This window comes from Leuciscus leuciscus (genome assembly GCF_965113295.1).
Source record: "Leuciscus leuciscus genome assembly, chromosome: 1".
NCBI classification, from domain to species: domain Eukaryota; kingdom Metazoa; phylum Chordata; class Actinopteri; order Cypriniformes; family Leuciscidae; genus Leuciscus; species Leuciscus leuciscus.
The window spans coordinates 38,837,326-38,850,477 of NC_138725.1; the positions used below are offsets into that span (position 1 = coordinate 38,837,326).

The 13,152-nt window shown below is 39.0% G+C and overlaps 1 protein-coding gene across 1 annotated transcript; it reads right to left on the minus strand.

Moving 5' to 3' along the window:
* Window positions 1-11,271: 11,271 nt before the first annotated feature.
* LOC309476565 (NAD(P)(+)--arginine ADP-ribosyltransferase 2-like) lies at window positions 11,272-12,905 on the minus strand. The gene is made up of 3 exons (XM_082139647.1): window positions 12,547-12,905; window positions 12,244-12,331; window positions 11,272-12,167 (listed from the first exon to the last, which is right to left on the minus strand). Exons 2-3 carry the CDS (start codon window positions 12,292-12,294, stop codon window positions 11,448-11,450), a joined length of 771 nt encoding a protein of 256 aa, XP_081995773.1. The 5' UTR covers window positions 12,295-12,331; window positions 12,547-12,905; the 3' UTR covers window positions 11,272-11,447.
* Between the last annotated feature and the right edge of the window lie 247 nt (window positions 12,906-13,152).

The following is a 13,152-nucleotide window of genomic DNA, read 5'->3' on the forward strand; positions in this document are numbered from 1 at the left end:
TGCCGCAGCAGTGTTTCCTCTTCCGTTCCCACAAGTACTCAATTCTCCATCCTTCTGCATCAGATAGTTGGAAAGCAAGTCGAAATCAAGTTTGATCCACTGCCGCAGCAGCGTCATCTCCTCCGCTCCTGCAGGAACTAATTCTCATCACACTTGCTTCATCACACTGCAGCGGTTATACCATTCTCTTCCGCAAAAGTACATTATGTACCATCCCTAGCCTACTACCGGAGAGGCACAACCATCCAACGTCATGACAGCGACTAACCCTTTCCCACTTCTGATACCTTAAGCTTTGCACTTTGCAAGTTTTTGGGGGGTCATCAACATCAACATCATTTTGGTGGCTGTCCGGCATTTATTTGCAGCTTTTGGGGGGAGTACTCTGGGTTCGGGCCAAATACCGAGCCCGGAGCCCTCTCCTCGGACAGCACGCCAAATACGCATTTATTCTATCTGACTTATTTGTAAGTGTGAACTCGTGAAATGATGTTTTATTAACAAAGTTCGGGAGGAGCACGTTCAAATAATCAAGCAATCAATCAATCAATCAATCAATCAATCAATCAACTCATCAAACAATTACCATGTCTACCCTATCAGCATGAGAGGAAGCATATATATATATTCACTCTGTCAACTCACCTAACTTCCTTGACAGTTTTCAGCATCCCTCCACCACCCCGACTCCTCACTCTTGGCTTGTTCTTTCACAGCCAGGAATACGGGGGGAGTACTCTGGGTTCGGGCCAAATACCGAGCCCGGAGCCCTCTCCTCGGACAGCACGCCAAATACGCATTTATTCTATCTGACTTATTTGTAAGTGTGAACTCGTGAAACTCAGATTCGGAAGTAATACAAAAAGAATGCAAGTTTCGAAGAGGTTCTGAGCAAAGGGCTTCATTTAGGCTGATTTCAACCTGCTGTCTTAATCGTACAGAAGCAGAAGGTTTCGGTAACATACAGTGGGGAGAACAAGTATTTGATACACTGCCGATTTTGCAGGTTTTCCTACTTACAAAGCATGTAGAAGTCTGTAATTTTTATCATAGGTACACTTCAACTGTGAGAGACGGGATCTAAAAACAAAAATCCAGAAAATCACATTGTATGATTTTTAAATAATTAATTTGCATTTTATTGCATGACATAAGTATTTGATCACCTACCAACCAGTAAGAATTCCAGCTCTCACAGACCTGTTAGTTTTTCTTAAAGCAGCCCTCCTGTTGTCCACTCATTACCTGTATTAACTGCACCTGTTTGAACTCGTTACTTGTATAAAAGACACCTGTCCACACACTCAATCAAACAGACTCCAACCTCTCCACAATGGCCAAGACTAGAGAGCTGTGTAAGGACATCAGGGATAAAATTGCAGACCTGCACAAGGCTGGGATGGGCCCATCTGAAGTTTGCCAATGACCATCTGGATGATCCAGAAGAGGAATGGGAGAAGGTCATGTGGTCTGATGAGACAAAAATAGAGCTTTTTGGTCTAAACTCCACTCGCCGTGTTTGGAGGAAGAAGAAGGATTAGTACAACCCCAAGAACACCATCCCAACCGTGAAGCATCGAGGTGGAAACTTCATTCTTTGGGGATGCTTTTCTGCAAAGGGGACAGGACGACTACACCGTATTGAGGGGAGGATGGATGGGGCCATGTATCGCGAGATCTTGGCCAACAACCTCCTTCCCTCAGTAAGAGCATTGAAGATGGGTCGTGGCTGGGTCTTCCAGCAGGACAACGACCCGAAACGCACAGCCAGGGCAACTAAGGAATGGCTCCGTAAGAAGCATCTCAAGGTCCTGGAGTGGCCTAGCCAGTCTCCAGACCTGAACTGAACCCAATAGAAAATCTTTGGAGGGAGCTGAAAGTCCGTATTGCCCAGCGACAGCCCTGAAACCTGAAGGATCTGGAGAAGGTCTGTATGGAGGAGTGGGCCAAAATCCCTGCTGCAGTGTGTGCAAACCTGGTCAAGAACTACAGGAAACGTATGATCTCTGTAATTGCAAACAAAGGTTTCTGTACCAAATATTAAGTTCTGCTTTTCTGATATATCAAATACTTATGTCATGCAATAAAATGCAAATTAATTACTTAAAAATCATACAATGTGATTTTCTGGATTTTTGTTTTAGATTCCATCACTGACAGTTGAAGAGTACCTATGATAAAAATGACAGACTTCTACATGCTTTGTAAGTGGGAAAACCTGCAAAATCGGCAGTGTATCAAATACTTGTTCTCCCCACTGTATATAAGAATGCAAGTTTCGAAGCGGTTCTGAGCAAAGGGCTTCATTTAGGCTGATTTCATCCTGCTTTCATCCTGTTTCGGTAACATATCCCTTTTTGAAACCAAACCTTGTCGTCAAAACAAGAAGAGATCAGAAAAATGTCTGCTATGGCACTGTGTTCATGTGGGAAAGAAGTGACCTGAACTGTGCAGGTCATTGTAACAAATATGTTGCAATTTTCCAAATGACAAAACGTACTTCTTTTTTTCCTGTCATAAGCACTCATCTGTTTTAAAAGATAACAATGTTGAAATTTAAGTCTTTAGTTGCCGTATGTGACTTTTGATCAAGCCTGCGACCAATGTTCCTGCTCATGTTTGTCCTCGCCGAGCAAAACCTTTCTCTGTCGGGTGAACATTTCTTCCACCTGAGCAAAAACATCCATTGTAACATGCAGTTGACAGCAGATTGGAAAAAGCATATATTTTTCTTGGATATGCAAACTTTAAGGAAACATTTCATTTCATCATTCTTCAAACTTTAAGGGAATGTTACTTTTGAATGTTCATTGAACATTCTGAAATGAGTTGTAAAATAAAAAACAACAACATTCTAGTAACATTCCTGGAAGAACATTTGCTCATAACTTTGAAAGAACCTTGCCAGAACGTCAGCTATGTATGTTAATTAAAATAACACTGTATCTTTTCAACAAAGCTTGCATCTTTCTAACTGTAATCACGTGTATATATGATGATTATATTGACAGTGCGCTGAAAAAAAACATACAACAAACACACACATCCAAAAGCGGAGGCGTTGTACAGTAGGCCTAGTAGCCAGTGTCACTGCACTGAGTTTTGCTGCTCAGACCGTTAGAAAAAAACAACATTTGTATTCATAATTCTACTGAGAGGCTGATGGCTATTGAAATATTAAAGGTGCTCTAAGTGATGTTGGGTGACGTCACTCCTTGTTGACATTTAAAGTATTGTCAAACAAAACGGAGGCTAGCTAGACCCTCCCTCCTCCTCATCCGCGCACTAACCCCCCCAAACCCCACCCCCAATCCTTCTTGTCGGTTATTGGCTGGAACAGTTTGTTATGTTTTGTGGTGCGGGTTAGCCCAGTTTGTTTTTCTTGCCGTTTGTAGAGCCTAAGGCTGTCTACCGAGACTTCGTTTTTTTACAGTGTGTTCAGAGGACAGGCAGCTAGCGGATGGTGAGGAGATGTTTGCTGTTTGTGACAAAAAAAATGTTGGCCTAAAAAACGCATGACATCGCTTAGAGCACCTTTAATGATCTTAAATGTTCTAACTAAAAAGGCCAACAGCCGAATAACTACCATGTAACCAACAAACATAAAGGGATAAAGAGTCATGGAGAAAGAAAACAACAACAACAAAAAGAAATGTGACTTAAAAACAGTGTGATATACTGATCTGTAATAAAAATCAGTCGGTAGTGAACACTAACCGTTAGGGGTGTGACGAGATCTCGTGTTACGAGATCTCGCGAGATTAAAACGCGACGAGATTTCTCGTCGAGGTAAAACTTTAGCTGTGTCCCAATGTTGAAGGCTGCATCCTTCGAAGGACGCAGACTTCAAGGATGCAGCCTATGCGTCCTCTGAAGGACGCTCCATGTAGCCTTCCTTGGATTTCCTAATTGCGCAGCCAGGTGTTCCCGATCACCGCTCCTGGCGCCAAGCAACAGTGCGAGAGGACAGCTACTATCCTGATCATTCATTTTGATACAGTAAACAGCTATGGAGCCAGAATTGGCTATTGTCATTTTTATGTTTTATAATTTACTTGAGGACATGGTGAGGATGTTTTAGCCCCGGCGCTGCCAGGTCATGTATTTTCGGTTTAGCCCTGTTTGAATACAAAACCCAATTGAATATAAAAAGTCCAGTATTTCTCGCGCTCGTCACTGGCAGCTGTCACAGTTGCCAGGCGACAAGAACAATCCTTCGTAGGCTAGACCGGTCCGAGCGCGTCAGATGCGCCCTTTGATATGGGACGCTGCTGTAGTGAGCAACAATTTGTTAATATTGTGACTAATTTTGTTACTTTAATTTTCGGAACTGCATATTTCGTTAAGTATTCACTTACAAATGTGAAGTAACCTAGGCTACTGAAGTACCTTTTTTCCTCACATCACAATATGATTACATTAAACTACACAAAAGTAGCTATATGTAACAACCAGATATTACTGTATATTGAAAATATACAGAAGTAAAATGCAACATATACGCAGTAATGCAGTAGTAGCCTAATATAAATACAGTAGTTATTAAAAGTACTTTTTTCAGAAAGCTGTCGATTGAATCAGCCCTGCAAACCTGTTGGTAGACAACTTAGTGGATAGTGGAAATATGCACTCAAACGCTCTGGAGACCATCCCAGATGATGTCCCACCAGCAGGAGGCCTTAGGGGCAGCCCATCCCGGTCCAGCAGCTCAGCTCAATAGAGTCTACATCATTTTTTTCTTATTTTATGTATTGTAAAATTAAATGTTTATGTTGATTTTGATATGTTTAACGTATTTTGTAAATAGTTGGAAAAAGTGCTTTAATGTAGCCTATAGAACAAATGATTTTCATTTACCAATTTTATTTGAAAAAATAAAAAGGTATAGAATTTGTTTCATGCAGAAAGTATTACTGTCATTACAAAAATAAACAATGTCCAGAACAATTCATTCTCTTTTATTTACACAATTAAAGTAGCATAAAAATAAATGTACATAATTTTTCTTTTAAAAAATAAAAGTGAAAAAAGTTAAACAAGAATATGTAGAAAATTTTTCAATCATTCTCTCAAGAAGAGAAAACAGCCTGTCCATCCTCTCCCTTCTTTCCTGTGCACTCCTCGCCTCTGCCTCCCTCTGTAGTTGCATTTCTTCTCTCATCAAGTTAAAAAACCCGTCCTGTCTCGCCGCTTTCGTGCTGGTGCTCCTGCTGGTGCTACTGGTGGTGCTGGTGCTGCTGCCCCTGGCTCCTCCTCACCGTGGGCACCCACTACTGAACTCGGCCCTGGTGTGTCCTCAGGGATTGAGGCGATGAGGACAGGGGGATTGGTGCATTGCCTCTGTCCCAACACCTCATCCATGAGGACAAACCAGGGCCAAGTTTCAGCAGTGGGTTTCCCACTCACACCCTCTCCTGTCCCAGGACACTTGCAATCCTAAAGGCAGAGCAAATGAACCATGGCTTGTTAACAACAACAGGACAATACATTTCAGCAAAGATGTGTGTATTACTTTTCTTATATATATATATATATATATATATATATATATATATATATATATATAAACCTATTTTTTCCTGAATTGTTCTAAAAAAGCAGAAAAGGGTACTTAACACAGAGGAGCAATCTTAAGTGCATTGTTAACACTGCAAAATATGACACATCAAGACATGCATACAAAATACTTAAGAAATCATATTTCTGTATACTAAAATTTGGTTAAAACCACATAGCATGACAGCACTACAAAAACACATCAAAGTGAAACCCCATTGCCTTATCTACTGCTTTTCTTATTGTTTTGGGCTTTTTTGGGTGAGTGATATTTCTTATAATACACAAGTGCAAATATTACAAATAGGTCGTTAAACTAATAACGTTATTACCACAAGTTTTGCCTAAAACTACATGATAAATGTAGCCACGCAATGGTGACGAAGGAGTTAAGAAGAAGTTTATAAGAAATTTAACTCTGGTTTCGCTAGCTATTTGAGTAAATTAAAACATAATACTTACATTTAAATGTGAATTAGCTGTCCACCACCGATCTCTAGTCTCGGCCGCCTTTAAAAATAAGTAAATAAATGCTGTCGTCAACGGCGCGCAATGACTTATGGGGTAGAATAGGCCGCTAAGTGTCCATTTATGTATCCTTCTTTTCACGGGGAAACGAAGGGTGCATTTGGCGTCGCTTTTGAATCAGGGAAGCCTTCGTCGCGGCGCGATGACGCAACCGGCCTTCGAATACGGCCTTCGAAGGATGGAGAATTGAATTGGGACAGCCTTCATCGAGCCGCGGTGAAGCAATCGGCCTTCAAATGCGACCTTCCAAGGATGCAGCCTTTGAATTGGGACGTCCTTCGTCGCGCCGTGGTGACGCAATCGGCCTTCAAATACGGCCATCCGGCCTTCAAATACGGCCTTCGGAGGATGCAGCCTTCACTTTGGGACACAGCTTTTGTCTCGTGAGTTGTTGTGATGTCAGTGTGATGGAGCGTGAGGGTGAAATTAGTAGCCTATTGAAGATGCCCCTGCCACTTTTAAATCATTTGTGTGCCGGGCCAATCACACACACACTCACTGTCCCTCGCGAACACACACACACACACACACACACACGCTCACGCTAACTGGCGGGCGCACACACGCACACTCACTGACTACGTTTACATGCAGCCAATAACCCATTCAAAACCGGGATATTAGCAATAACCCGGTCGCGCACGGCCATGTAAACACCGGCAGAAACCCAGATATGCTCATATCCCGGTTTTTAAAAACCCGGATATTATACCTGGGGTACCCCCTTTCTAACCCGAATATTTGGTCATGTAAATGCGTATCGGCATATCCCCATCAAAAGGGACATTGATTTGTGTTCTGCGCATGTTCTATTCGCAAGGAATCTTGGTCTTTTGAGTAGGGATGGCGCATACAGAAACCCGCGTGCAGTATACCGGAAGTAAACAAGAAGTAGAGGTAAACATGGCGAGACGCAGCACAGCACCACACTTTTGGAGCGAGGAGGAAAGCGCAAACAAAGGCGATCGCTATCTGCCCCGAACTATTCATTATCCGCGTGCTGCTGCTGTTGTTGTTGTCTTTGGATACAGGAAAAAGAATCGGAAATGACGCATATTGCGTCTTAAGGAAGTCCGTACGTCCAGACGCTAACCGCGCGTCGCCGTTTACATCGGGATATTGTAAATTCCATGTATACAGGAGTAACTCTCTCTGCTCACGCATGTAAACGCGTTATTCCGAATGTTTCAGAAACCCAAATAGTGACCCTAACCCGACCATAACCCGGATATTGGCTGCATGTAAACGTAGTCATTGTTGCTCGCACTCTCACTCACTCACGCACACTCACACTCAACCCGTCGTGGAGGACCATTAAAGTTAAACATGCTAGTCTTTCTGTCATGATGTCCTGAAGCATCGCAGACGCGTAGGTTGTCGCCCACTATGACACACTATTCGAAATGAAACGATCGAATCTTGCGTCCCGACGCCCGTTGTCCTTTACGAATCTCCACGAAACGGATCGTGCCAAAATCGCGCTAAAATAGTGTAATCTGAACCAGGCAGGTAATAAACATTTGACCTATCGCGCAAAGAACCTATTAAAGCACTAAGACATGGGAACAGTATAGCTAACATTCACATAGCCTATCACAAGTCATATCGACATCAATATTAAACAATGTTATCGCACATCGCAGCTTTTCCTCATATCGTGCAGCCCTAGTTAGCTACTGCCCAAAAGTCTCAACTGCTGCCAGAAATCGTCAACATGCTTATATTCTTGAAAATGAACATGACCATAATCTTAGTCTGTTCTGTCTGTGTAGTTAATTTTATCTCTTTTTCATGCTTGAAAAAAAAAATTTGTTTCTGTGTGAACTTTTGTTTTTAGTTTTGAGAGAGCAGTACTTTGATTATGGATACACACTTACTGTTTGCATTTAAAGTGTTATTTCAGTTATTTATATTTATTTTATTTATACTGTTTTATTTTTCTTTATGTTCGATTTGTGGAAAGGAGTTTGATTTCTCATGTGAAATCGTACAGGGGAGAAGCCAGACAGTAGAGTTTATAGCAAAACATTTTGCAGTGTTTGCATGTCCTTTACTGCATAGAATTCATTAAAATAGAAGTAAAATAACATTCATTACAAGTTGATTTCAAAATGAACCTAAATTGTTTTGCATTTTGTGATTTTCAGTTGAATAAAAGACTATTTTCCATTCATATATTTCATCATTGAGGATTTCTTAAAAATTTTGTAAAAATCTCGTCTTGTCTCGTTCTCGTGAACCCAATCTCGTGTCTCGTCTCGTCTCGTGGAGTAAGCGTCTCGTCACACCCCTACTAACCGTGCATTCAGACAGCAAGTAGCATCATAATATAAATAAATAATAAAACTTAGTGTTGCAGGTCATCTCTTCTTGTATGAATTGTAATTCTCATTTATCAAATGTGTTTGTAAACATATGAGAATCCATCTATATATACCGTGACACTTAAAATATGGTTCAATTTGGTAACATGGCTGATAGGTCCATAACTACATTTTTTAGCAATCACATTATCTTCATAGCGCAGCTGATTGGTTGCTGTGGCATTCGCGGCTAATGAACTTGCTGCTCAGCATTCAAACACTTGTCATTGTTTGTTGTTGCGGTGTGCAGCGTGCTTTCAGAAACCCTCCACCTTCCCCAGCTCCATAGATCTGCTACAGGGATTATTTCATGTTGTTATACGTACAGCAGCAGCAGTGTTGGGTATCGGTTGCATTTTAATGATTCTGATTTTGCTTATCGATTCCAATTCTTATTGATTTCTGATTTCAATTCCAATAATAAGAAGAAATAAAAAAAAATAAAAAAAACGTAGAAATCATTCACATTTATTCTAAGTCTTATTGCAAAACATTTAATTGTAGCTGAATACCATGAACAATAATCAACAGGCTAAAGAACACTTACACAAGGAACTTTTTCCTACGGTTTAAAAAATACCATAGCAAAAACAACCACTGTAAAACATTGCGCTGTAAAGTAACGGTATATCTACTGGCAGCTGGTTTCTAGCAATGTACTTTCTGTCAGGACCACTATCGTCAAATACAATTTGACAATTGCATACAGTTTGGATTGGCGGTATGGTTCCGTTCTGGGCGAGAACTCCGTGCGCATCCATGCAGCCTAGCATAATGGATAAGCAGCAATAACCCCCCCCCCCCCAAATTCCAGTAATTCACATTTTTATACAGAAAATACTGAATGTTTCATACAGTATTTTTCTGTTTTCTTAAATTACAAAAAAATGTATGTACAATTACAAATATAATCTGTAATTAAACAGTAACAAAACAGTTTAATGATAAAATGGTCAATTTTTAGGAAGTAAAACATCCTTTATTTTAGAGGTATTTCCTGAATTATCGTACCTTCATCGTAAAAAAAAATGGTCAAATGACTGGCAGGTACGGCTGCAAAACAAAAACCATACAATTAAAGTGTATAAAATATGCTAATTTAAAGTGCAAAAACCGTTACCAGAAATTTGATGTCACCAAGATTGAGATCAGTATTTGCTTTAATTGGGTTCTTGACCCTTGAGTTCTTAACATTAGTTTTTTCTCTGGCTGCTTAACTGTGTTTTTGATACACATTTGTTATGGCAATAAATGCAGGAGAAAATCTCCTCATCAGATGTTGGACACTTATTGGTGATGTTATAGTCATCATGTGGCCTGATTCACTGATATGTGACCCTGGACCACAAAACCAGTCACATGGGTATTTTTTTTTTAAATTGAGATGTATGCATCATCTGAAAGCTGAATAAACAAGCTTTCCATTGATGTATGGTTTGTTAGGATATGATAATATTTGGCCGATATGCAACTATTGGAAAATTTGGAATCTGAGGGTGCAAAAAAATCGAAACATTGAGAAAATCGTCTTTAAAGATGTCCATTTATGTTCACGATTGTGCTGCATTCACTCACAAAAATAAATGTTTTATATATTTACGGTGGGAAATTTACTAAATATCTTAATGGTACATGATCTTTACTTAATATCCTAATGATTTTTGGCATAAAAGAAAAATCGATAATTTTGACCCATTCAATGTATCGTTGGCTATTGCCACAAATATACCCGTGTGACTTGTGACTGGTTTTGTGATCCAGGGCCACATATGACCTTGAGTCAAATCTCTGAATATATTAGCTGAGGTTACATAATATACAGAGAGACTTTAGTTTTATATAAAGTGTATGATTATGCCAGGGACGAGAACGCTAGCTCCATCTTTGTCCTATCCTGTCAATCTCTGCGTGAAATATAAAATTGAGTGCGCACCATTAGTCTACAGAGGGCGGAGCTAAGCGGAGCGGGGAATTTAAACTTTAAATATATTTGCTTATTTATATTCATTTGAACATGCTCATATGTTAGTGTTTTTATATATTTTTAAAATATATGCTATAAAAAAATATATGGTAGGATAGTTATTTTAGGCTGTTGAAGTTGGAAGAAAGGGTGAGATTCTGCGGCACCCCTAGCCAGTTGCAGCACCCACTTTGGGAACTACTGCATTATACTGTTACACATGCTTTTTCTTTGTCAACTGTTTACATTCACTTAAGACATAACCGACTGTGTTATCGAGGATATTTTTATATATTTTTTTGTCCGTTCAAGTGCAAAAAGACAACTCAGAAGAGAACTCAGATCAGTATTGCTCACTACAGTGTGAGAGGCAACTTTCTCTGTGCTCATTTTAGATGTGTGCGCAGCACAGAAAAAAATAATGTGAGTCTTCTTTTGCCTGAATGGTTTAAAGTCATTTTAAAATGCACACAAAGGAATCTATAAGAGGAATCGAAATGCCCATGAATTATCGAATCCCTTAAATGGAATTTTGAAACCGGGTCTAAAATGTAGCAGATCTATTCCGCTAAGACCAGATATATTAACATTGTCATATTCCATTACCATGCCAAACACATTCAAATCACATTTATTTATAGCGCTTTTCACAATACATATTGTTTTAAAGCAGCTTTACAGAAAATGCATGTCTACATTACAGTGTTTTCATTTATTCCGCATTGCACTCAAAAGCCCATTTAGTAGTTAATATTCTATTGATGGCAGTTAGATAGCAAGCACAAAAATTGTTCATTAATGTGATGGAAAAAGATGTGAATAAAGAAATTAATTTGCACATATAAAATCACTTTGAGGCCATTGTATCACTTAAAATAAATTTATTTCATTGTTAAAATTATGCAAACAAATTGTGTTTTATCTGACAAAGAATTATTGAAATCAGGAGGACATTTTTTTATATTGATTTGTGTGGAACATGATAAATTCATGTAAATTCAGAGCAATTCAAATTCAATGCAAAACATTGTATGTTTTCATGGTTTCTTGAATAGAGCACAGTTCTGGTAACTTACTTTCCCAGAGCTTTTCAAAGTGTACACAGTGTCACACCAGAGATTTGGCTGATATTTCTTTGTTCTGACAGCAGTGACTCTAAACTTCTCATATGGAGGAATCAGCACCTCTTTAATGTAAGGATACTGAGAGTATTTTTTCAGCTCAGCACTTTCACAAGTGTAGATTTCAAAACAAGATTTAGTTCCAAAACCTTGAGTTACTTTGCGATCAAGAGAGGAGGATGTAAATGAGCCGAAACGAACCTCTTTGTTCAGAACTTTCTTATCAAATTCAACTGTATTACCACGGTAAGTGTAATGGCATTTATTGTGTGTTTTCTTCAGAATCTGTATCGCTTCTGTTAACAGAAAGTAAAGTGAATACCATTTATATGTCTTGTGTTTGTAACGGTTTTTACCGTAACGAGTTTCTTCATTAAATTGACTATATATGTATTTACCAGTGTACATGTGAATGGCGATTAATTGATTCCTTGTTAAGTGATCTTTTGGAAACTTGACAATATTTGCACTATTTTGCCAATAATATTTAAATTTAGGTGAGTTGTTGATTTCCTTCTTCAGATATTTTGTCTTCACCAGATGTGCCATTTTCTCTCTACAGCCGGAATAATAGTCATCGACAGAATTCGGTGCCATATCCAATGGAAATATCTGTCCTGCAGCAGCGCTGTGATCCTGCAGAAATAGAAATCATAATGATCACATCATCAGTATTAATGTCTGTAATATTCATACTAGAACACAAGCTTACCTGTCCTAGAGCAGCTAAAATGAGAAGAAGAGCGTCAATGATCAGCAGCATCTTGATTCAGTCAAATCCCTCAGATGATCTAGTAGATCTATAGTGAAGATCCAGAAACACACCAGCGTCTCACAAACACTAAATATATCACTCCAATGGCAATATGTGCACAACAAAACTGTTCAACAATTTCTTACAAAACACATTTTAAATCTGTACAACTGCATTTTTTGCTGATTAGCAGTTTTAACTGTTTGAAATAATCACATAAAACTGTGATATATTGACCTTGTACATCAACCCCAAACTTACCTGAAAATACTGTTGTCTCTTTCTGAGATTCTGTGTTTTCTTTTTGTTATTTTACAGAAGTTCAGGAGCAACGACAAGAAGAGGAGATCAGAAAAGTCATTCGCTCACGGACGACAACGACTCTTCAGAATAACTGATGAGGAAGGTGCCTTTTTTATATCACTGATAATGTGTGTGTGTTTGAGAAATAATTGCTGTCTCTCGTGTGGTTTTATTGGACCAACTTTGAGTTCCCATCGTTCTAAGATGAACTTTTCAACATGATTTCTTGAGAATTCATGATAACTTTACGCAATGGTGAATTCACATGAAATCGTTGATGAATATCTACAATCTAGAAATCTAAACAAGATGTGTATTAATCAACACGTAATATTGCATACGATAACAATTAGATATACATATATACACACTCTAAAAAGAGATGTGTTAAAAATGACACATGTTGTCAATGCACTTTGAATTTTATTAAAATGTAGCAACTGACAGAATATTGTATATAAATAACTTGTATTTACACTGGCCTGTTTGTTTGAGAAAATAGCAAACACTGCATACCATTCACAGTGATGGTGAGTGTCGGCACGCTCATAAAATGATGAGTTG

What these genes read in the sequence shown, in the direction of transcription:
- LOC309476565 (XM_082139647.1), bottom strand. Translation starts at nt 12,294, where the DNA reads ATGCTGCTGATCATTGACGCTCTTCTTCTCATTTTAGCTGCTCTAGGA. An exon ending in TTTTAGCTGCTCTAGGACAG is followed by an intron (nt 12,168 to 12,243) that starts GTAAGCTTGTGT and finishes CTATTTCTGCAG; the next exon opens with GATCACAGCGCTGCTGCAGG.